The sequence below is a fragment of the Motacilla alba genome, chromosome 26, assembly GCF_015832195.1.
Source record: "Motacilla alba alba isolate MOTALB_02 chromosome 26, Motacilla_alba_V1.0_pri, whole genome shotgun sequence".
NCBI lineage: Eukaryota > Metazoa > Chordata > Aves > Passeriformes > Motacillidae > Motacilla > Motacilla alba.
In genome coordinates this window covers 3,315,614-3,337,761 of record NC_052041.1, presented here as the reverse complement: position 1 = coordinate 3,337,761, position 22,148 = coordinate 3,315,614, and the positions used below count along the sequence as shown (strand labels likewise).

The 22,148-nt window shown below is 57.8% G+C and overlaps 1 protein-coding gene across 2 annotated transcripts; it reads left to right on the top strand.

Moving 5' to 3' along the window:
* The first annotated feature begins 389 nt into the window (after window positions 1-389).
* Window positions 390-21,109, top strand: MFSD4A (major facilitator superfamily domain containing 4A). Of its 2 annotated transcripts, none has more exons than XM_038162248.1 (10): window positions 390-643; window positions 8,773-8,971; window positions 9,599-9,838; window positions 14,169-14,337; window positions 15,912-16,027; window positions 16,401-16,574; window positions 17,841-17,988; window positions 18,580-18,650; window positions 18,830-18,950; window positions 20,145-21,109. In XM_038162248.1, exons 1-10 carry the CDS (start codon window positions 405-407, stop codon window positions 20,207-20,209), a joined length of 1,542 nt encoding a protein of 513 aa, XP_038018176.1. In that variant the 5' UTR covers window positions 390-404; the 3' UTR covers window positions 20,210-21,109. The 2 variants fall into 2 exon arrangements, with proteins under 2 accessions (XP_038018176.1, XP_038018175.1); XM_038162247.1 differs by lacking the exon at window positions 390-643 and adding an exon at window positions 972-1,541.
* Window positions 21,110-22,148: the final 1,039 nt, after the last annotated feature.

Sequence of the window (22,148 nt, the reverse complement as noted above, 5' to 3'; positions counted from 1 at the left end):
AGGGAAGCAGAGGCTGCTGCAGCAGCGCGGCCTCCAATCGAGTTTCTGCCGGGCACGGAGAGCCCCAGGCTGTGGCTCAGCGTCCCCATCCGGGCTGGTTTGGGAGGTGTTTGATGCCCGAATGATAAAACCCAATTTCCGCCGTGCCGCTGACTCATCCCCTGTCCCCGAGCCTCACTGCTGCCCGGCCCCGGCTGTCCCCACGGGTCACGCCGCACAGGGACGCGGCTCCCGGCCCTCGGGGCGCTGCAGCTGCTCCTTGATTGTTCAATGGCCCCAGGTGCCCGGCACCCGCAGGAGTTTGGGGCAGTTTGGGGGGGTTGGGGTGCGGTTGTCACCTCGCTGTCACAGTCCCTTTGTCCCCTGCGGCGGTGGCAGGAGGTGTGACCGTGTCGTGTGGCAGGATGGCGCGGAATAACAAGGGCTGGCACGTAATTTGGGGTTGGCTAAAGATTAAGCTCTGGCCAGGTGGGAATGAGCACCTGCGGCCCCGGAGCGGCATTCCAGAGGCACGGGTCACAGGATGGGCGAGTTCCCGTGCCCGGCCGGCCACCTGCAGCCAGCCTCCGTCATGGCCGAGCTCCGCCGGCTCCGCTCTGCCTGGAAAGAGTGTTCTAAAAATTGCCAGCCTTCCCCAGCTAAAGTAGGTGAAATATTTATAAACCCATCCTCTAGAGAAGACCTTTTGCGTAAGCATCAACCGCTCCGGCTTTAAAACCCGCGCCCTCCCCCCGCCCCAAGGCGGCTTGTGCTGCTCGCCCCGGGAAGGGGCAACTTTAATCGCGTTTGTCTGGCACGGTGGCACCTTTCCAGGGGCGCGGGGACCGCGGGGAGGGCTGGCAGCAGGGAAAAAAAAAAAAAAAAAAAAAGGGGGATTTCTGGATTTCCTGCCTCGCCTGTGCTCTGTTCCATCGGGTGTTGCCGCGGTGGCTGCGCTTCAATGCCGGGGGGGGCGCGGAGGGGTCGCCCCACTTTTGGGAGGATGATGCGACCCCCCCGGGGGGGAGCTGGGAGGGATGAGGGTGAGGAGGATGAGGGTGAGGATGAGGAGGGTGGCGCCGCTTTCATCACCCGAGGGATGCGCCGGGGTCCGGCGGGGCGGCTCCGGGGGCGGCGGGGATGGAGAGGAGCCCCGCTCCGCCCGGCCCCGGAGGCGGAGCCAGCGCCCGGCGCGGCGGGACCGGAGCCACATCCCGCAAAGGAGGAGCGGGGCCGGGCACGGCAGCGGGGCGGCGGCGGGGCCGGAGCCGGAGCCCAGCGCCGGAGCTCCAGCAGCGGGGCCGCCCCGCGCCGCCGCCACCGCCGCGCACCATGTGGTGGGACGAGCGGGTGTCGGCGCGGTTCCGGAGGAACCTGCAGCCCACCCTCACCTACTGGAGCGTCTTCTTCAGCTTCGGCCTCTGCATCGCCTTCCTGGGGCCCACGCTGCTGGACCTGCGCTGCCAGACCCAGAGCTCGCTCTCGCAGATCACCTGGGTCTTCTTCTCGCAGCAGTTCTGCCTCCTGCTCGGCAGCTGCCTCGGAGGGGTCTTCAAGAGGACGTAAGAGCCTGGCAAACTCAGCGCTCCTCCCTCGGGGGGCTCCCCGAGACCGCCCTCCCTTAGCCCGGATCGCGGGTGGGCAGCGCCGGCCGCCCCCTGAGCCGGGCTTGGGGGGACTGAGCCGGGCTTGGGGGAGCTGAGCCGGGCTGGGGGAGCTGAGCCGGGCTGGGGGAGCTGAGCCGGGCTGGGGGGCGCTAAGCCGGGCTTAGGGGAGCTGAGCCGGGCTTGGGGGGAATGAGCCGGGCTTGGTGGGGCTGAGCCGGGCTTGGGGGGGCTGAGCCGGGCTTGGTGAGGCTGAGCCGGGCTCGGGGGTTCTGAGCCGGGCTCGGGGGGGCTGAGCCGGGCTTGGGGCGCTGAGCCGAGCCAGGATGCTGCGTGGGAAAACCATTCCCGAGTGGAAGCGAGCGCGGGGGCGTCGCGGAGGGTCCGCAGCCCTGCCGGCCCGGAGGGGAGGGGGTTTCCTCCCTCGGCAGCCCCGCTCGGCTCCCGGAGCGCTTCCATCCCCCGGAGAGGAGCCGCCTCTCCCTGGAGCTCCGCGCAGCCACAGCCTCGGCGTGAAGTTCCAGCCAGAACTTCCCGCGAGGGTTTTGTTTTGTTGTTTTGGTTTTGGTTTTTTTTTTTCCCCTTAACCTTGGTTGTTTATCGCCCAAGAATATTTTTGGAAGCGTGTTTTAATAACCTCGGCGTCGGAAATGGTGGCAGCGCCGCGCTTCGCAGGAGTTCGGGCGAACACGTGGAGGGACGCGAGTGGTCCCCGTGGTGTGGCCGAGGGGGAGGGGGGACACCGGGCCAGGGGGGACCTTGAGGAACCCCAAGAGAGACCCGCACAGGGACTGGCAGCCAGGATGTGCTGTGATAAATCACCCCGGCTGGCTCAAGGCTGAAGATTGCCAGGGAGGCGTTTGATTCGGGGCTGGGTGACAGCTCCGGCATCAGCTGATTATTTACGTTGTCACCGATCCTGGGGCGGTGATGTAACGTGCCAGCCCCGCGTGTGTGATCCACGCACCGCGAGTGGGGCTGGCACGGGAGAATTCCCCAGGAATCTTGGAAAACCTCGTTCGGAACCGCTCGCTGTTGGATGTTTGCGGGTTGAGGGGAGCCCTGGCTCCGGGAGCAGCTGGGAATCGCCACCTCCGTGGGACTGGAGCTGCTGGAGCTGTCCTGGTGCCCGGAGCTGGGGGACGAGGGGACAAGTGGGGGATTGGGGACAGCACGTGGGGACCTCGCTGCGGCTCTGCCACAGCTCCGGCAGTGCTGGGTCAGCAGCGGAGCCTCTGCCAGCCCCCGGGCTGCCTCGCATATGTTTGGAGGAGCAGGGAAGGGAAATGCAGAATTCCTGCTGTCAGCTCCTTCCCAAAGCTCCGGCTCGTGGCTGCACGGAGCCCATCGGGGGTTTTGTGCCTGGGGACTCCCAGACTTGGAGCTCCACAGCTGCACTTTGGGGGGAAAGGGTGTGTTTGGTGCTGGTTGGGAACCAGGATGTGCTTGGGATTTTGGAGAAAAAGGGATCTGTGGAGTCCCCACTGGGGACTGACAGCCCTGCCAGGCAGGCAGGAGGGAATATTTGGGATATTTGGAGCTTGTGAGCGTTGTGGGGAGGTTCCTCAGAGCCTCGCAGCCTCCAAATGTGTGGGAATAAGAATTGTTCAGGCTCCAGGAGCTCTGGTACAATCCCTTCTTCGGGGATGGATGGATTGAGCCGTCCTGCCAAGGCTTTGTAAATCAAATTACGCCGCCCTCGGGGCCTCGGTGCCGCCAGGGAGGAGCGCTGGACAGGTCATCTTTTCCAGTTAGGAGATGGAAAGCTGCTGTGGAGCATCCCTGGAGCCTGGCTGCCAGCTGCGTGTGATTCCTGGTGCCTCAGGGACGCAGAATTTGCTGCTTCCCTTGGATTAAACCGGTCTGGGTGACCCCTGAGGGACAGCAGGGCCGGGGTCTGGGGCAGGGATGGGTGGTGGCACCTGAACCCAGGCTCTCCTGTCCCCTGCTGGGCGCTGCTCCCTGCTCCTGGAGCTCTGGCAGGAGGGGTTTTAGTGCTGCTCTGTCCCTTCAGCGCGGCCCAGCTCCAGAATTCCCCCTGGTGTGAGATTCCAAGGAAATGCGAAGTTTGCCACTGCCAGGGCTGGAGGAACGATGCTGCTGCTCTGTCCTGCAGTCCTGGATTGCTGCTGGTCCCTTCCCGGAGTTTTTGGGGGTGCAGAGGCAGGGCTGGGGGAGCAGCCCCCCAGGAACTGGGGTTTGTGCTCTCAGGCCCACCTCAGGCTGCTGCTCCCCGGGGACACCCCTGGGGTTTGCTGGGAGGAGCTCTGCCCCAGGAAATGCAGCTTTTCCCGGGGTTGGCATCCCCGGGGCCGGGCTGGAGCCCTCCTCAGGCCCTGCAGCTGCTGGGGGGGCTCTGGGGGCACAGAGAGCCCCCAGAAGGAGCCCTGAGCTCCTCTGAGCACCCCGAGGACTCCTCGCGCCTGGAATCAGCTGGAAAACATTCCCAGGAGCCCCTGGTGGGGCGTGGGGCTGCAGGAGCAGCTCCAGTGGTGGAGAAGGGATGGGAGAGCTGGGAGGACCAGCCTGGGCTCAGACGCACGAGGGGGAGGTGAAATTTTGGGGAAATCCCCACTCCTGGCACTGCCAGCTCCAGGGGAGCTCTGTGCCCCTGCATTTCACCTCCCTTCCCCATTCTGTTGCATTTCAGGCTTGAATTGTGAGGTGAAATTCCTGCACACACACTTGCTGACAGAAGCACCACAGTGCCCCAGATTGCTGTTGGGATTTTTTTTTTATTCAGAAACGGCATTTTTGTGTCTTGTTGAAAATTTGCTTTTGCTGCCAGGGTTTGGGGCAGCCCTGGGCAGATCCCAGTGGGGTGGGCAGAGACCAGGAGGGCACTGGGAGCTGTGCTGGAGCCCTGGGCAGGCTCCTCTCAGCGTGATCCACCCCATTCCTGCAGGGCTGAGGAGATGGGACCCTTTTCTTCCCCTTTCACAGCCCCTGTGTGTGTCACCAGCTCCCAGGGACGGCCCTGCTCTGTCCCTGCCCCCAGATTCCCATCTCCTGGAGGTTCCTGGAGCTCTCAGGACACCTCACTTGTCACTGCCACCTTTTGTTGCTCAGAGAGCAGCACAGGATGAGCCCCTTGGGGGCACAAAACTCCCCGAGGCTGGCCCTGCTTCCTGCAGGAGACAAGGGGACCTGGAGGCTGCCGGGATAATCCTCACCTCCTCCACATCCTCACCTCGTCCCCTCGGGGCTTTGGCTTTCTAAGGATCAGTTTCGCAAGTCTGAGCTGGCCTGATTATCATTTTTGCTCTCGATGTGAGGGATTTGGAAAACGCTCCCTGAGGTGGGGGAAAAAAAAGCTGTGCCGGGAGCTGAAGAGATCCTGCTGCAACGGGAGCACCGAGGCGGGGGTTCCTAAACCCGTGTGGGAGGGACAGGAGAAGCTTTGCCGGCTGGGGCTGCAGGATGGGCTCTGGAATTGCCCACCCTGATCCTACTGAGATCAGCCCAAACCTCTCCAGGGCAGCCGCGGGCTTGGGATGGAGCCAGGACGTGCTCTGGGTGCTCTGAACTGAAATTCGGGACGCTGCAAGGCTCGTTTCACACCCTGCTGGAGTGGAGCCTGTGCTGGGGACACAGAGACCAGGCTGTGACATCAGGGCTGCTTTTCCAGCCCTTTGGAGGGGTTTGGCATCAGCAGGACAGGCTGAGTTCACGGGGTGTCTCACTCTGGGTGCTTCCCAAGGGTTCTGTGCCCCAGGACAGGCTGAGTTCACGGGGTGCCTCACTTTGGGTGCTTCCCAAGGGTTCTGTGTCCCAGGACAGGCTGAGTTCACGGGGTGCCTCACTTTGGGTGCCTCCCGAGGGTTCTGTGCCCCAGGACAGGCTGAGTTCATGGGGTGCCTCACTTTGGGTGCTTCCCAAGGATTCTGTGTCCCAGGACAGGCTGAGTTCACGGGGTGCCTCACTGTGGGTGCCTCCCGAGGGTTCTGTGTCCCAGGACAGGCTGAGTTCACGGGGTGCCTCACTTTGGGTGCTTCCCAAGGGTTCTGTGTCCCAGGACAGGCTGAGTTCACGGGGTGCCTCACTTTGGGTGCCTCCCGAGGGTTTTGTGTCTCAGGAAATCATCCAGGGCCTCCCTGGCTGCTGAGCTGAGCCCCCCAACTCCACCTGGGGGCCTGGCACTGGCAGCAGCAATTCCTTGGTCCCCCCTCACACCAGGGCCAGCAGGGCTGGGTGCCACCCTGGGCTGGTGGCATTTGCAGGGGGCACAACTGTGTCATTAACCCGTGGCTGGAGGCAGGAATTTCTACCCGGGGTGACATTTTTAAAGCTCATTAAGGACATAACACCCCCCAGTCAGTGTTTGACTGGTGATGAACCTGCTCCCCAGGCATGCAGGGGGGTCCTGCAGAGGAGGCATGCAGGGGATGCTCTGGGAGGTTTTCCCATGGCTCCCAGCCTCGGATTTCCCAGCTCTGGTGCCTCTCTCCCCCTGCTCTGCACTCTGGAGGGAGCAGCCTCGGCTCTCCCGGCTCGGAGCTGCTCCTCTCTCATTTGCCAGGCGCTTTTCCTGCCGTGACTGTGCACATCTCGCCGGCTCCTTCCCTCCCTCCCTCCCTCCCTCCCCCAGAAATCCCACGGCTCTGCTGTCAGAGCACCATCAGCAGTCGCAGCTTGGAAAATCTTGTCTGCTCCTGCCCTGGCCGGGCAGCGGGAGGCTCTGGCACGGCCAGAGGAACCGGGAGGGGCAGGAGAGGGGCAGGAGAGGGGCAGGAGAGGGGCAGGAGGTGCCCTTGGCCCCAGCAGGAGAGGCAAGCAGGACATGGGGGGCCAGGTCACCGTGGGGCTGCAGATGGAAGAGGGCTGTGACGGGGCCAGGGACAGCGACAGGGCCAGGGCTGTGACATGGCCAGATCTGTGATATGGCCCAGGGCTGTGATATGGCCAGGGACAGCAACAGGGCCAGGGCTGTGACATGGCCAGGGACAGTGATATGGCCCAGGGACAGTGACAGGGCCAGGGACAGTGAGAGGCCCAGATCAGTGACATGGCCAGGGACAGCGACAGAGCCAGGGATGTGACATGGCCAGATCTGTGATATGGCCTAGGGACAGTGACAGGGCCAGGGACAGTGAGAGGCCCAGATCAGTGACATGGCCAGGGCAGTGACATGGCCATGGCCAGGCTGTCCTGGCCGGGCAGGAGGGTCTGGCTGGCAGCTGGGTCTCCTCCACCCTCCTCCTCCTCCTCCTCAGAGCCTTGTCCAGCCTGGCTGGAGGTGTGGAGCAGGGATGGGGGGGATTTCCTTGCTGGGCACTGCTCAGACCCACAGCCCCCAATTACTGCTAATTACCAACTGCCACCGCCCCGGGCTGTGCCCGGGCCCTGCCAGTGCCACTCGCTGTCTGCTGTGCCCCTCCAGCCCCATCTCTCTGCTCGTTCCAGTGCTTTGCTGTCTGCTGCTGCTTCCCTCCTTCCTTCCTTCCCTCCTTCCCTCCTTCCTTCCCTCCTTCCTGCCTGCCTTCCCTCTTGGCAGCCCCGGGCCCGTGCAGTGCCAGCTCGGGCGCTGCTCGCTGCCAGAGCCGGGAGGGGACAGATCCCGGCCCTGGGAGGGGACAGATCCCATCCTTTGGAGGCGACAGACCCCATCCCTGGGCGGGGACGCCTCCCATCCCTCGGGCTGCTCCCGGGCAGCAGGGATGGCACTGCCAGAGCAGGGCACAGGGCACACAGAGGGAGCTGCAGAGGCTCCCCTGCGCTCCCTGGGAGCGGGACAGCACATCCCGGCAGCTCTGGGAGCGCCACCAGCCCTGGTGGAGCCAGCCCTGCAGGAGGAACGCCCCGGAGCTGCTCGAAGCCAGGATGGGCCTCACCTGCCCAGCCCCACGTCCCTGGCGTGCCCCCGTGGAAGGGACAGGTTGTTGTTCCGCCTGGAGTTCGGGTTTGGAGGGGTGGTTGCTCTTCCCCTCTGCCTCTCGGATCATCACCCTGCAGGAGGAGGTGGCAGTGCCCGGGGCTGGCTGCAGGGGGGTGACACCGGGCTGGCTGCAGGGGTGACACCAGGCTGGCTGCAGGCAGGGGTGACACTGGGCTGGCTGCAGGGGTGACACTGGGCTGGCTGCAGGGGTGAGTGACACCAGGCTGGCTGCAGGCAGGGGTGACACTGGGCTGGCTGCAGGGGGGGTGACACTGGGCTGGCTGCAGGGGGGTGACACCGGGCTGGCTGCAGGGGGGGTGACACTGGGCTGGCTGCAGGGGGGTGACACCGGGCTGGCTGCAGGGGTGAGTGACACCAGGCTGGCTGCAGGCAGGGGTGACACTGGGCTGGCTGCAGGGGTGACACCGGGCTGGCTGCAGGGGGGTGACAGCGGGCTGGCTGCAGGGGTGACACCAGGCTGGCTGCAGGGGGGGTGACACTGGGCTGGCTGCAGGGGTGACACCGGGCTGGCTGCAGGGGTGACACCAGGCTGGCTGCAGGGGGGTGATATTGGGCTGGCTGCAGGAGTGGGTGACACCGGGCTGGCTGCAGGGGGGTGACACCGGGCTGGCTGCAGGGGGGTGATATTGGGCTGGCTGCAGGAGTGGGTGACACCGGGCTGGCTGCAGGGGTGACACCGGGCTGGTTGTAGGGGGGGTGACACCGGGCTGGCTGCAGGGGGGTGACAGCGGGCTGGCTGCAGGGGTGACACCAGGCTGGCTGCAGGGGGGGTGACACCAGGCTGGCTGCAGGGGGGGTGACACCGGGCTGGCTGCAGGGGTGGTGACACTGGGCTGGCTGCAGGAGTGGGTGACATGGGGCTGGCTGCAGGGGGGTGACACCAGGCTGGCTGCAGGAGTGGGTGACACCGGGCTGTGGGTGTGGAGCATCTCCCTCCCCTCACCAGGAATTCTGGGGCTGCTGGAGCTGGCGCTGCAGTTCCAGGGCTGGGAACAGGAGCTGGGGGCAGCGTGGCTGTTGGATTCTATCTTTTTCTGACCTAGAGATGAGGTGTTTTAAAACCTTTTGTTCCATTTTCAGTCTCATGAGAAGGGTGAGACAACACAGGTGTTACAATTGACACCATCACAATCAGAAGCCATTTCCTAATTGCAAAACACCCCGAGTTCTCGGTTTATCAGCTTTAGCACGCCATGCTGTAAATGCCTTAAAACCAATTCTTTTATAAATCTCCCACGTGTGACTGCTGCTCTGGTGCTGGCCCTGATTCTGCCCTGCCTCTCCCCTCCCCAGGCTGGCCCAGTCCCTGCTGGCCCTGTTTGCCTCGTCCCTGGCCATCTCGCTGGTGTTTGCCATCATCCCCCTGTGCCACAACGTGGTGGTGCTGGCCGTGGTCATGGCCGTGGCCGGGCTGGCCATGGGCTGCATCGACACCATCTCCAACATGCAGCTGGTCAAGATCTACCAGAAGGACTCTGCCATCTTCCTGCAGGTGAGAACGGGGTCCCCACTGCCCTGGGCAGCCCTAGGATGGACTTTGGGAGGAACTTCTTCCCAAAAAGGGTGGTTGGGCATTGGGAAGGTGGCATCACCATTCCTGGAAAGCCTGGCTGTGGCACCATGGGGCCCTCACTGCCCTGGGCAGCCCTAGGATGGACTTTGGGAGGAACTTCTTCCCGGAAAGGGTGGTTGGGCATTGGGAGGGTGGCATCACCGTTCCTGGGGGCTGTCTGAGGAAAGCCTGGCTGTGGCACTGTGAGGTCCCCACTGCCCTGGGCAGGTTTAGGATGGACTTTGGGAGGAACTTCTTCCCAGAAAGGGTGGTTGGGCATTGGGAAGGTGGCATCACCATCACCATCCCTGGGGGTTGTCTGTGGCACCGTGGGGCCCTCACCACCCTGGGCAGCTCTAGGATGGACTTTGGGAGGAAATTCTTCCCAGAAAGGGTCGTTGGGCTTTGGGAGGGTGGAAAGTGGCACTCAGGTCTGGTGACACGGTGGTGTCAGGTCACAGGTTCACCCCAAAAGTCTTTCCCAAGTGAATTAATTCCGTGATTCCGCGGAGGAGGAGGAGCTGGGGGCTGTGCCACCCTCCTGCTCCAGCGTGTCACCTCCTGCAGGCCCTGCACTTCTTCGTGGGTTTCGGGGCTCTGCTGAGCCCCCTGATCGCCGACCCCTTCCTGTCGGACACCAACTGCATCCTGGCCAACGGCACGGCCAACGCCTCCAGCAACCTGCCGCACATCCGCAAGTCCCTGGTGCCGCACCACCCCGGCAACCTGTCCCACTACGACCTGCCCATGAAGGGCATGGTGGTGACACGCGTGTCCTACGCCTTCTGGATCATGGCCCTCATCAATGTGAGTGCTGCAGCTGGAATGTCCAGCTGGGATCGTCCCAGGGGTATCCAGCTGGGATCGTCCTTGCTGTGGGGATCCGTGGGGTTTGTGGTGCTTACGGGGTCCTGGAATGGGGTGAGACACAGGGAAAGGGTCATTTGTTGCCAAATCCTGTTTTTATCAGGGCACTTCCCTTGGCTGTGCCGGGATTGATTCTGGGGTTTGCTGGGTACCTCCAGCACCTCCCAGGCTCGAGCTGGACCAGCAAACTCTGCTCAGATCCAGAGTTTTTCCTTCACGCTCAGCTGGGGATGGCCTGGCAGGAGGGGATTTGGAAATATTCCCAGGAAAGCACCTATCAGTGACCTGGGTGATGGGACAGAAGTGATCAGGGCCTCTCTCTAGTTATTATTTTCCCCGGAGGTCACAGCAGGTGTGAAAGTCCTCCCTCCGAGGGGGAGAGGAGGGATCTGGGGTCCCTTTTGCCCACCTGAGGAGCAGTAAAATGGGTGATCCTGCCTGGCAGCTCCTCCCCTCTGGAATTCAGCTCTCAGAGCTTGAGGATGCGCACATTCCCCTTCTCCTGGCCCTTGTTTGCCACCCCTCCACCAGCAGCAGCACCTCCACCTGCACTTCCTTTCCTCGGGCTCTCTCCATTTATGAAATTATTAAAACAGCCCCATTTTCCCCCATCCAGGGGTTTCCAGGCCCTCCCAGCTCCCTGTGGGAGGAGCTTGGGCAGGTGCTGGGATGAGTTTCTGGGCAGAATTACCCAAAAAAGGCCCAGCCTGGGAGGAGAGGCAGCTTTAATTACCTCCAGCTCTGTCTGTGCCACGGGAAATGTGCTTTTAATTACTCCAGAGCCAGCGGATCCTGAGCAAACCCATCTAGTTTGGAAGCAGAGTTTCACACCTGCTTTGAACCCGGTGATGTGCCTGATTTGGGAATTTCCAGAGCCCTCTCTGTCCCCAGCAGCGTCCTGAGGGTATTTTTGGGGCCCCGGGCTGTGGGTTTGTGCACCAGGACACGCTCAAGCGCTGCATGCAGGGCTGGGTGGGTGGAATACAGAATTCCCAGGATTCCCACACGCCGTGGAGGAACACCAGGAACGTGGAAGGGAGGCTGGGAGACTGCGAGGTTTTGGGATGAGGGTTAAATAACAAACACACAGTGGGGAGTTGGATGTGCTCAGCTCCTGAACCAAGCTGTGATTGCCTTTCCCAAATCCCCACGGAGAGAACTGATTTAATTTTATTTAAACCACCCCAACCTGCTGGGAGCAGCTCAGCTCCAAAGTGCTGGCTATTTTCAAGGTGAGAACAGCAGAGGAAGATGATGGCAAGGGGTTTTTAAACCTCCAGGGATGTGGATGACAAGAGTTAACAACAGAAATGGAAACCAGGAGCAGCAGCTTGGTTATAAAATGGCCAAATCCCACATTTCCAGCCCGGTTTTTGTGTGGATTCTGACAAGGCACGAGCTGAAATGATTCATTCCGAGCTCTTGCTTTTGTTTAGAGTGGAAATGTCTCAATCTGACTCTGGCACAAGTGCTCAGTGCAGAGCTGACAGCGGAGCTGTGCCGATGTTTTTGAAGCAAAATGGGTTTGCTTTGGGAAAATGAAGCAGCTCAGCATAATCAAAACAAAGCGCTTGGATCACTCCCAGCCAAAATCTTTCACTCGACGAGAAAGATTTTTTGCCTTTTCATCCCGATTTTGGAGCAAAACCCCCATATTTTAGAGTTCAGTCCTCCCACAGAAAGGAAATTTCATCGCCCAGCCCGTTGCAAGGGGCTGGAAATCAGGGGAACGTTCCGTGGAGAGAGAGGGAGGTGTTTGTCAGGAAGGTGCTTCCCCAGGGAAAGTGTGGGACACTGCATTGTGCTCTGAAGGAGCCTGGGATACAATGGCAGGGAAAGATCCCGGATTGCTGGGGGGAGCAGACACAAATAGCAGCAGGAGGGAAGGAAGGAGCTGGAATATCCCCACGCTGAGCTGGGGGGTGCAGCAGCTTGTGGAGATTTTGGGGATGGATGAAAACTGCCGGGTGAGGGAGGGAGCAGCTCTGGGAATTTGGGAAGTGTTGGGTGCAGGGAATTTGGAATTCTGCTTGGCCAGGTGGAGGAGGGAGCAGCTCTGGGAATTTGGGAGGTGTTGGGTGCAGGGAATTGGGTTCTGCTTGGCCAGTGAGGGAGGGAGCAGCTCTGGGAATTTGGGAAGTGTTGGGTGCAGGGAATTGGGTTCTGCTTGGTCAGGTGAGGGAGGGAGCAGCTCTGGGAATTTGGAGGGAGGGAAGGAAGGAGCTGGAATATCCCCACGCTGAGCTGGGGGATGCAGCAGCTTGTGGAGATTTTGGGGATGGATAAAAACTGCTGGGTGAGGGAGGGAGCAGCTCTGGGAATTTGGGAGGTGTTGGGTGCTGGGAATTGGGGGGCTCTGCTTGGCCCTTGGCTCCTGGTGGAGAATGCTCTGGTGTCCGTTTTTGCCTTGGGAAAAGAAAATCTTCCTGCCAAAAAAAACCAAGAAAAAAACCAAACCCAAAAAAGCAGCCAAAAATATCCTGGGAAGGAATTCTGGGAGAATATGGCACCAAAATCTGGCTGTCCAGGAGGGATGGGATGGGGTGGCCACAGCCATGGGTGGGACCTTCTAAAACTATCCCAGACTGGTTAAAGCAAAAAGGACCTGCTGGATTTGAAGGTGAGGGTGTGGAGAACAGGGAAGAACCCCCAGTGGGACTGGGAATTGGGAATCCCAACCTGGGGGCAATGGATACACCCAGAGTGGGAGTGGGAACTCGGGAATCCCAAACTGGGGCCAGGCATACACCCAGAGTGGGAGTGGGATTTGGAGAATCCCAAACTGGGGCCAGGCATACACCCAGAGTGGGACTGGGAATTGGGAATCCCAAACTGGGAGCCAGGGATACCAGTGGGACTGGGAACTGGGGAATCCCAAACTGGGGCCAGGGATACACGTAGAGTGGGAGTGGGAATTGGGAATCCCAAACTGGGGCCAGGGATACACCCAGAGTGGGAGTGGGAATTGGGAATCCCAAACTGGGGCCTTGTCCTCGAGGCTGGGAGTGCCCAGGGCCGTTATCTGCACAGCCAGGCCCTCTGAGGGGAGGGAGTATTTTTGCTAGATCTGCAATTCAGAAGAATGAAATCTGGTCCTGACCTCCGGAAGGATCAGAACTATCAAGCAAATGCGTTTTTCTTCCATGGGACCGAACTCACTGTTCCTATTCCCATTGTTCCCAGAACAATGCAGGCCTCATAAATGAATTCAGGCGCGAGGGGCGGGGTGGGAGGCAGGGGGGAGTTCTCCATACATTTAAATCATGCCACGAGCCAACAAAAGGCAGGAAATTTGGAGCTGGAGCTCACACTTGCTCCCAGACATGTAGAAAACAAGGGAATGAGCTGTCACTTAGGATTTCCTGGCTTTCTCCCCCAGTTGGTTGCAGTGTAAACACCGCTGGGCTGTGCTGGGAGGAGACGGGAGAGCTTCGCTCGCTCCCCTCTGTTTCCTCACAAAAAAAAAAAAAAAGAAAAGGAAAAAAAGAGCCATTCCCTGTGGAATTGGAGGCACCAGGGAGTCGTGGGTGTGGGCTGGGAGCCTCATCCCTTGGGATCGCCGTGCCAGGGGTCCTGCAGCCCCATGGATATGGGGTGGGACTGTGGGAATTGCGGTGGGACCGTGGAGTGCTGGAGCATCCCTGGGTGCACAGAGGACCTCAGAGCTGGGGCTGGACCCTCCCTGCTCCGCTCAGGCCCTGCCAAGGGGCTGCTGTAGGGCGCTGGGCCGTCCCTGTTGGCCTGGGAACCACGGGCTCGTCTCTCAGGAGGTGCTGAGCAACCCCTGCTAATGGCTGGGAACGGGGCTGGGAGCAGCTCCCTCTTCCCTCTCACAGAATTCCAACTGCTCCGCTCCCACAGGCAGCAGCGGCTCTGGGGTTCCACTCTTGGGGCAGCGGCAGCCCAGGGCTGGACCCCAGAGCGTTTGGGGTTTGTCGAGCTGGCACTTTGGGAGCTTTGTCTCGGGGTCCCTGTGCCTGTTTCCAGGTGAATGCTGGAGCCTGGGACTGGCTGAGGATGCCCCAGTGGATCAGGAAACTTTTCTCCCGGTGTTCTCCCTCTTTTCTCCCAGGGTTCTCCCTACCCCACCCTCCCTCAGCAGCTCCTTGTCCCATCCCTGTCTCTCCTTGCTCTGAAATTGCCTCCAGGCACCTCCCCGTGGAATCTGAGCCCAGCACCTCAAACCGCTGCTGCTGGGGGAGCTGGGCTGTGGTTTTGGGGTGGTTTTGGGACGTTCGGGTGCTCACCCTCCCTTCTGTCCCCTCCCCAGCTGCCAGTGCCCATCGCTGTGTTCTTCCTGCTCTACAAGGAGCGGATGGTGCCCTGCTTCAACCACAGCAGCCACCCGCTGCTGTCAGCTGATGAGCTGGCCCTGGAGACACGGCCTGGGGACAAGGACGAGCTCTCCACCGCCGGCCAGAGACCCCACGCAGCTGCAGGTGAGCTGGAGATGCCTCTCGTGTGGATTTTGGGGAGAAAAAGCCATGTTTGAGCGTGTCTGGGTGTAATGGGAGATCCAGCGCTGCTGTCCGAGGAGGAAACAAAGAGTGCAAAGTGTGCACAGGGATCTCATCCAGGAATGCCCAAACAATCCCTTTGGTGCCCAGCTGCCCTCAAATTAGATGGAATCTTGAACAGAGGTTGGAGTCCCAATGAGGCCTCCAGGCTGTGTTTCTCCATTCCATGTTTCTCTGAGCCATCCTAAAGCCAACCCTGGGCCCCCAACCCTTTAGGGACACGTGGCAGTTGTGCCCCTTCATTCCCTCTTGGTTCTGGGCCACATTTCTTACTGATGAGGGATTTTGGCCAGGAGGGCCATGGTTGTGTTTTTATTCTGTTTAAAAGTGGTCATTGTGCTGCATACGCTGATTTTTATAGGAAAGGAATAAGAAACAGCAAATTTCCCCTCCCTTGTTTGAGGGGAAAAGTGAAATCCAGCAATAGTTTGCTCTTGACCTCATGGCTGCGCCCTGTCTTGGGGACAATGGTGACATTGTTCTTTCCTAGCCAGCAGGGACGTGTCAGAGTCAATTCTTTGGGTAAACAGTGAATCTCAGAAGTAAATATGGTTCAGGACTGTGGGGAGTGTTCCTTGTTATTCCTGGAGAGATGGCTTTGCCCCTGGGCAATAAGAGGGCATTTCAGGGAATTCTTCAAGGTCAGGAAGTGTGGAGATGTGGGAGGACACAAGGGTGATGCCAAGCTCTGTGTGTGCGTCCCTTTCCCAAAGGTGCCTTGTTGGGTGCAACATCCCTTACCCAGGGAATGGGAGCTCTCCTGGGCAGGGCTCCCCTCTGGGGCAGCTCCAGGGATGAGGGGATTTGGGCCAGAAGTGCCATGGTTGTGTTTTTATCACCTGTGAGAGCAGCTCCAGGGATGAGGGATTTGGGCCAGGAGGGCCATGGTTGTGTTTTCATTGCCTGTGAGAGCAGGGCCAGAAGTGGGGAGCCCCAAAATGGGAAAAGGAGCAGGAGCAGCTGCAGTAAGAGGAGTGGCAGCAGAGCCCAGGGTTTTGGGGGGTGGAGAGCCCAGGATTTTGGGGTGTGGAGAGCCCAGGATTTTGGGGTATGGAGAGCCAGGATTTTGGGGTGTGGAGAGCCCCCAGGATTTTGGGGTGTGGAGAGCCCAGGATTTTGATGTATGAAGAGTGAGGATTTTGGGGTGTGGAGAGCCCAGGATTTTGATGTATGAAGAGTGAGGATTTTGGGGTGTGGAGAGCCCAGGATCTTGGGGTATGGGCAGTAGGCACCCCAAAGAACCAGGATCCCAGGCTGTGGAGATCCAGGATCCCAGGCTGTGGGCAGACCCCACACCCACTCCCATTTCCTTCTGGAAGCTTCGAGGAAGGTAAAGGTGAGGTGGAGCCCCCTGAGCTCAGCAGTGCCCCACGTTCACGGTCCTGGTTGGGTCTGTCCTGCAGCTGTCCCACAGAGCAAACCCCACTGAGGGCTGGCAGCCACCCAGCCCCAGGGGGACGTTCTGGTCAGGTTTGCTTTGCATTGTTCTCCACCAGGTCACGAGGATTTGTTCAGCTGCTGCCAAAGCAAGAACTTCCAAGGGGTTTCCTTCACCTACTTCGCCGTGCACATCACCGGGGCTCTGGTTCTCTTCATGACTGACGGCATCGTGGTGAGTGCAGTGCCCAAATCTCTGGATTTTTTCCTTCCAAACCCCTGTGAAACCCCCAGAGGCCCAGAAGTTAATGGTGAGAGGGGTTAGACAGGAATGAGAATTTCCCAAGCTCTCCGTCTCCAAGGATAAGCAGCCCTGAGCTCTAAATGTGATGTTTGGAGAGTGTGGAACCCCAAGAGCCCCTCGGGGAGGGAGGATCTCTGCAGACCGGGCTTGTCCCTGGAACAGCTGCGGAGCTTTGCCCTTTTAGGACAGACTGAACCCCACATCCTGCTGCTGGTGGATCTGCAAACCCTTCCACCACGAGCAGCTGAGGGACAGAGGAGCCTGAAGTCCCCACGGGGATGTGACAGGGAGGTTTTTTCTGCAGGGAGAGTACTCGGGCTTCGTGTACAGCTACGCCGTGGAGGAGCCGCTGGCCGTGGTGCACAAGGTGGCTGGGTACCTGCCCAGCCTCTTCTGGGGCTTCATCACCCTGGGCAGGCTCATCTCCATCCCCGTGTCCTACAGGATGAAGCCAGCCACCATGGTCTTCATCAACGTGGTAAGGATGGGGTTAATTCCTTTGATGGGCTTGGGGCTGCAGCTCCTCTCACACCTGGGGGGTTTGCACAGGTAGGGTGGGCAAGGTGCCCTCTGGGTAGCCAGGATTTAAAATTTGCTTGTCCAACTTTCTCCTCAGCTGGGACAGCACCAGGAGAGCTGGCACTAAAAAAAAATGCCCATTTTATTGACCTTACACAGGGACTCGGTCCGTGGGGAGATGAATTCCTGGGGTGGCCATGGCAGAGGGAAGGCAGGTCACTCTGTACATTCTCTGCTCGGGCTGCAGCAGCTGGCAGAGCTTGCTGAAGTCAAGAAAACACCTTGGGAAAGGGGCAGGAATCCTTGCGGGATGTGCAAGGAAGATCTGTGTGAGGACACGGCAGAAAACAGGGAGGGGACGATCCCAATCCTGCTTCTTACAAAGAGAAGCACGAGCGGGCAGTTAACTGCCAATTTATTTGAACCAGAAGTGATTTTGGTGGCTGCATTTTGATAATAAAACACATTGCAGTGTGTTATAATACCCATCTAACAGCGTGGGGAGAAGATTTTGGGATGCTCTGAGTAAGAATCCACCTGGCTGCCACTGACCCTGTGTAGTGCTGGGAGCTGTTGGAGGATCCAGCAGTCCTGGAGTCATTGCAGCACGGTGACAACAAATTCCAGCTCGGATTCAGCTTCTTTAGGATCCAAATTTCTGCTGAGCTGGAATATCAGAGCTCCCTCTGCTGACTCTGCCCTGGATCACTCGGGCTTTCCCCAGAGTTTTTGGTTATTTCCCCTGCAACCAGAGGTGAGGGAAGGTTGATTTAAATGCAGTTGCCTCTTTGGCTTTAGTGCTGTGGCTGCTTTCTGAGCAGTTATTGAGAGTTAATTCTGTAATTATTGAGAGTGACTTCAGTCTTACTCAACACAATAAAGAATTATTAGTGATTAAGACATGTAAATTTTGTGGAAGGTACTATTGCATTTAAAAGTATATTTTTCAGATTAAAACTTAAGTTCCTACATAATGAAATTAAGACTCAACTACCAAATTATATAATGAAAATTAGCAAATTCTTTAAAGCCAGATGGATTTTCTTTGGCCTTTCAGTTTCTCAAACACTGATTTTTTTTTTTCTCAGCACATTTCCTCTTCCAGACTACTTCCCCTTAAAAATAAACACATTTTCTCTTCCAGAATATTTCCTATTAAAACCAAACTCTAGACCCTGTTGCACTCAGCGTTTCTCTGACTGATTTTTGTGGGTGCTGCTCACAGGTCGGGGTCCTCATCACCTTCCTGCTGCTCCTGATTTTCTCCTCCAGCGTGGTTTTCCTGTTCGTGGGCACAGCATCCCTGGGGCTGTTCCTCAGCAGCACCTTCCCCAGCATGCTGGCCTACACCGAGGACATCCTGCAGTACAGAGGTGAGCTGCCATTTCCCCAGCTGCATTTTTACACCCCATCCCCTTTTTTTCAGCTCCTTCCCTCCACCCTCAGGAGGCCTGGAAGTTCAGGTTTGCTTTTGGAAGCAGATTTGCTGCAGGGAAGTGTCCAGTTCTGTGTTTGGCTGATGAATCAAGAGCCCAGGCAGGGGTCCAGGCTCAGTTCCTGGTTTGGGGAGCTCAGGGAGGGGCAGGAACGCTGCTTTGGAGGGAGATGGTTCTGAAAACATCACCAGATCACCCAAGCTGGAAAGCCCAGAGCCCAGGAGCTCCCTGCCAGCCTCTGTCTCGAGGGCAGTGAGACAGAAAAACAAAAACCTTCCCAGCAAGAGGCACCATCAGCTCTACCAGCACAGACAGGTGACAGGAGATTGAATTTTTTTTACTTCAACTTTCACCTTTCTGCACTACTGCAGGTCTGCTGAGGTATTTTCAGCATTAAGTGGGAACACATGTTGAGTATTTTTGATTTTTGTGTGGTGAGATGCACAGGAAAGCTTTAAAGGAGCACAGGGTGGCCCTGCTGGCTGTGCCACCCCCGCTGCCACCACCCCTTGCCCTGTTTCCTCACAGGTTGTGCCACCACCGTGCTGGTGACTGGAGCTGGCATTGGAGAGATGGTGCTGCAGCTGCTGGTGGGCTCGGTGAGTAGCCAGGAGCTGGCAAAACCCAAAATAAATTTGGAATTCACGAGTCCAACCCTCAGTTCTGCTCCTGGGCGCTGCCTGAGCCTTGGGTTGTCAGCCAGCAAAGCCCTCCCTGATGATCCACGAGGAATCTGAGAGATGTCTGATCCCTTTTTTCATTTCCCATCCCGCTGCAGATTATCCACGATCGGGGCAGCTACAGTTTCCTGGTCTGTGGGATGATCTTTGGATGCTTGGCCTTCACCTTCTACGCCCTGCTGGTGTTTTTCCACAGGATGTACCCCAAGCCCTCCCCAGGTAAGGGAGCCCCAGCCCTGAGCCCTGCTTTGGGATGGGAACGACAGCAGCACAAGCCTCACTCCAGAGATTCCAGCAAAATGCAAGGAAATGTTTATTTTACTGCTGCTTCCTCTCTCCTTTTCCTGCTTTGTCTTGCCCACAAAGCCTTGGCAGCCACAGCTCAGGGTTTGCTTTCTTTTCTGCTGGAGAAGCAAGGGGGAAAAGCAGGAATCACAGACAGCACCAGCTTCCCTGGGCTGTTCCCTGGCTGAAATCCAGGGAATAAGCAGGGCTGCCATCCAAGGGCAGCTGTCAGGCTCTGGGAAAAGCCTCACAGATAAAGGATTTTTGAGTTATCACCTCAGTCTGGAGCTGCTGGTTGTTTTTGTACCAAAGGAGCAGAGTGGGACTGGCAAAAAAACACGTCCAGGTGTGGCTTGGGCTGTGCTGGGCACTGCTGGGGTCACACCTCGAGGGCTGGGCCCCGTCCCGGGCCCCCAGTTTGAGGGGCTGGGAAAGGAATGGAGATGGGGAAGGGGCTGGGGAATCCTCAGGGAGATGGGGAAGGGTTTGGAGAGTCCTGAGGAAAGGGTTTGGAGGAGCTGGGGAATTCTGAGGGAGATGGGAAGGGTTTGGAGAAATCCTGAGGGAACCAGGGAAGGGTTTGGAGAGTCCTGAGGGAGCTGGGAAAGGTCTGGAGAGTCCTGAGGGAGCTGGGAAGGGTTTGCAGAGTCCTGAGGGAGCTGGGAAGGGTTTGGAGAGTCCTGAGGGAGCTGGGAAGGGTTTGCAGGGTCCTGAGGGAGATGGGAAGGGTTTGCAGAGTCCTGAGGGAGATGGGAAGGGGCTCAGCCTGGAGCAGAGGAGGCTCAGGGGGAATTTCTGGCTCTGCACAATTCCCTGCCAGGAGGGCACAGCCGGGGGGGATTTGGGATCTTCTCCCAGGGAACAGGGACAGGAGGAGAGGGAACAGCCTCAGGCTGGGCTGGGGAGGCTCAGGCTGGAGATGAGCAGGAATTTCCTCATGGAAAGGGCTGGAAGGGGCTGCCCAGGGGGGCTTGGAGTGCCTGGAGGTGTCCAAGGAAGGCCTGGACATGGTGGGGATGAGGGGCGGTGATGGAATAACAACATTCCCGAGGGGAAAACCTCACCCCCATCCGCTTTAATCTCGATGAAAGCATCCACTGAGGTGAAATACCGATTGAATCTTTGCAGAGCTGGACGAGGCCTCCCCGGAGAAAGCAGCAGTGCCCGAGGACACGGGGCAGTACCAGCGCTGAGGGAGGGCCCGGCCCTGCACAAGCAATAAACCCAGCCCCGGTCAGGCATTGCTCCCAAGGGTGATTCCACATTTAATGAACTGAATCACGCAAGTTCTCTGCAATCAAAAGCACAGTAGGTGGGGTAAGGCAGAATCGAGGAAATCAAGCCCAAAATGAGCTGAACACGGGGGTTGTGCCAAAAATCCTGCCAGCCTGATCCTGGGACTAAAAGCAGGGATATTTGCACAGCAGCTCCTCCTGCAAATGAAGTTTGTTTCTCCTGCAAATGAAGTTTTTTTTCTCCTGCAAATCAACTTTTTTTCTCCTGCAAATGAACTTTTTTTCTCCTGTAAATCAACTTTTTTTTCTCCTGCAAATGAACTTTTTCTACCTGCTCAGGACAGAGGGTGAAAAGGAAAAGCTGCTCTCTGCTCCTCATCCAAGACTGAATGTCTCCTGGCTTGAATATATTTCATTTCTGGCCTGTGGTGCACAGGAACCCCCTCGAATTTGCAGCACAATCCTGGGTTTTCATTCGTTTTTGTGACTAATTCTGTGCCACCTCCCTTGATCCTTCCAAAGGGGGAAGTCCCACAGTGGCAGAGCCCCTGGGTGCACACAGGCAGCAGGGCCTGTCTCTATTTGCACACTTAATTCCTGTATATTCCACACTCTGAACAGTGTCTTACTCAGCATGCTCAGGCCTCTTAAATGATTTTTAGTAATCATTTGCCTTTTATTTTTCTTTTTTTGGGGGGTTTCCTTTGGTTTTTTTTAAGTCAAGAATGAGCTGTGCTGGTTCATTTTGCTTTAAGTCACTCCTCGAGCTGCTCCAGCTGCAGTGTCTTATTTTAATGTTGGTTTTATTTCCAACTTCCAAGCCAAGCTCCGAGAGAGAAGAGATTTATTTTTATTTTTATTTTTGGGAGCCAGGCTCCAGCTGCTTCACCTGTGCAATCTCCTCATCCAGGTGCCTTGTGTAAGGTACTCCCACAGCCCACGCATGGCCTGTCCCAGCCACCAGGAAAGGACTGGAATTTTGGGGAATGTCGAACTCCTCCTGCCAGGAGTGGCTGTGGATGCAACTCCTTGCTTGAACTGCTGTATGTGATGTACATATGTACGTGTGTATATAAAGCAGTGTTTAATTAAAGGTGATTGATTGCTAATTGCTCCCTGGCTGGACTCACTCCAACACCTCCAGTTCCCAGTTTTTAAACTCCTAAATTTAAAATCTAACAGGTTGTTTGTTTTTTTTTTTTTAAATTAAACTGGTTTTGGAATTTGAAGAGTTGTGGAATGGTTTGGGTTGGGAGGGACCTTAAATCCCATAATGCCTTAAATCCCATAATGCCTTAAATCCCACAGAGCCTGAATGGGATCTGCTCTGCGGCTGGAATAGAACTGGAATCTCTGCTGGGGTTGGAATCAAATCCCAGAAGGGTTTGGGGTGGCAGGATCTTAAAAACCTTCTCATTCCAAGGCCAGGGACAGTTCCACTGTCCCAGGTTTCTCCAGGCTGGCCATCCTCTTCCAGGGATGGGGCAGCCACAGATTCTCTGGAAATTTCCATTTTTCCAAGCAGCAGCTCTTCCCTGCTATTAAATATCTCCACGAACGCCTGCAGAACAGAGCCTGGAGTTGTTGAATTGCCATTTTCCTTCCTCCAGGTGAGTTTGGATCGGGTCAATGCAGCTGAATTCTGGGTTTAGCTCATCCCTGGACTTCAGGGACACCCTCCTGCCTCAAATCCCATCTACTCTGTGATCCTACAACGAAACCAAACTCAATTCCAGGCCAGGCTGGAGCACCCTGGGATGGAATGAGGAGGTTTTTAAGCTGCTGCCATCCCAAACCCTTCTGGGATTTGATTCCAAGCCCATCCAGGCTGTAATTCTTCTCCAGCTCCACAGGATGCCACTGTTCCTCTGCTGGACCTGCCCAGAATAAATCACCC

What these genes read in the sequence shown, in the direction of transcription:
- MFSD4A (XM_038162247.1), top strand. Translation starts at nt 1,120, where the DNA reads ATGGAGAGGAGCCCCGCTCCGCCCGGCCCCGGAGGCGGAGCCAGCGCC. An exon ending in GGATCATGGCCCTCATCAAT is followed by an intron (nt 9,839 to 14,168) that starts GTGAGTGCTGCA and finishes TCCCCTCCCCAG; the next exon opens with CTGCCAGTGCCCATCGCTGT. An exon ending in TCATGACTGACGGCATCGTG is followed by an intron (nt 16,028 to 16,400) that starts GTGAGTGCAGTG and finishes TTTTTTCTGCAG; the next exon opens with GGAGAGTACTCGGGCTTCGT.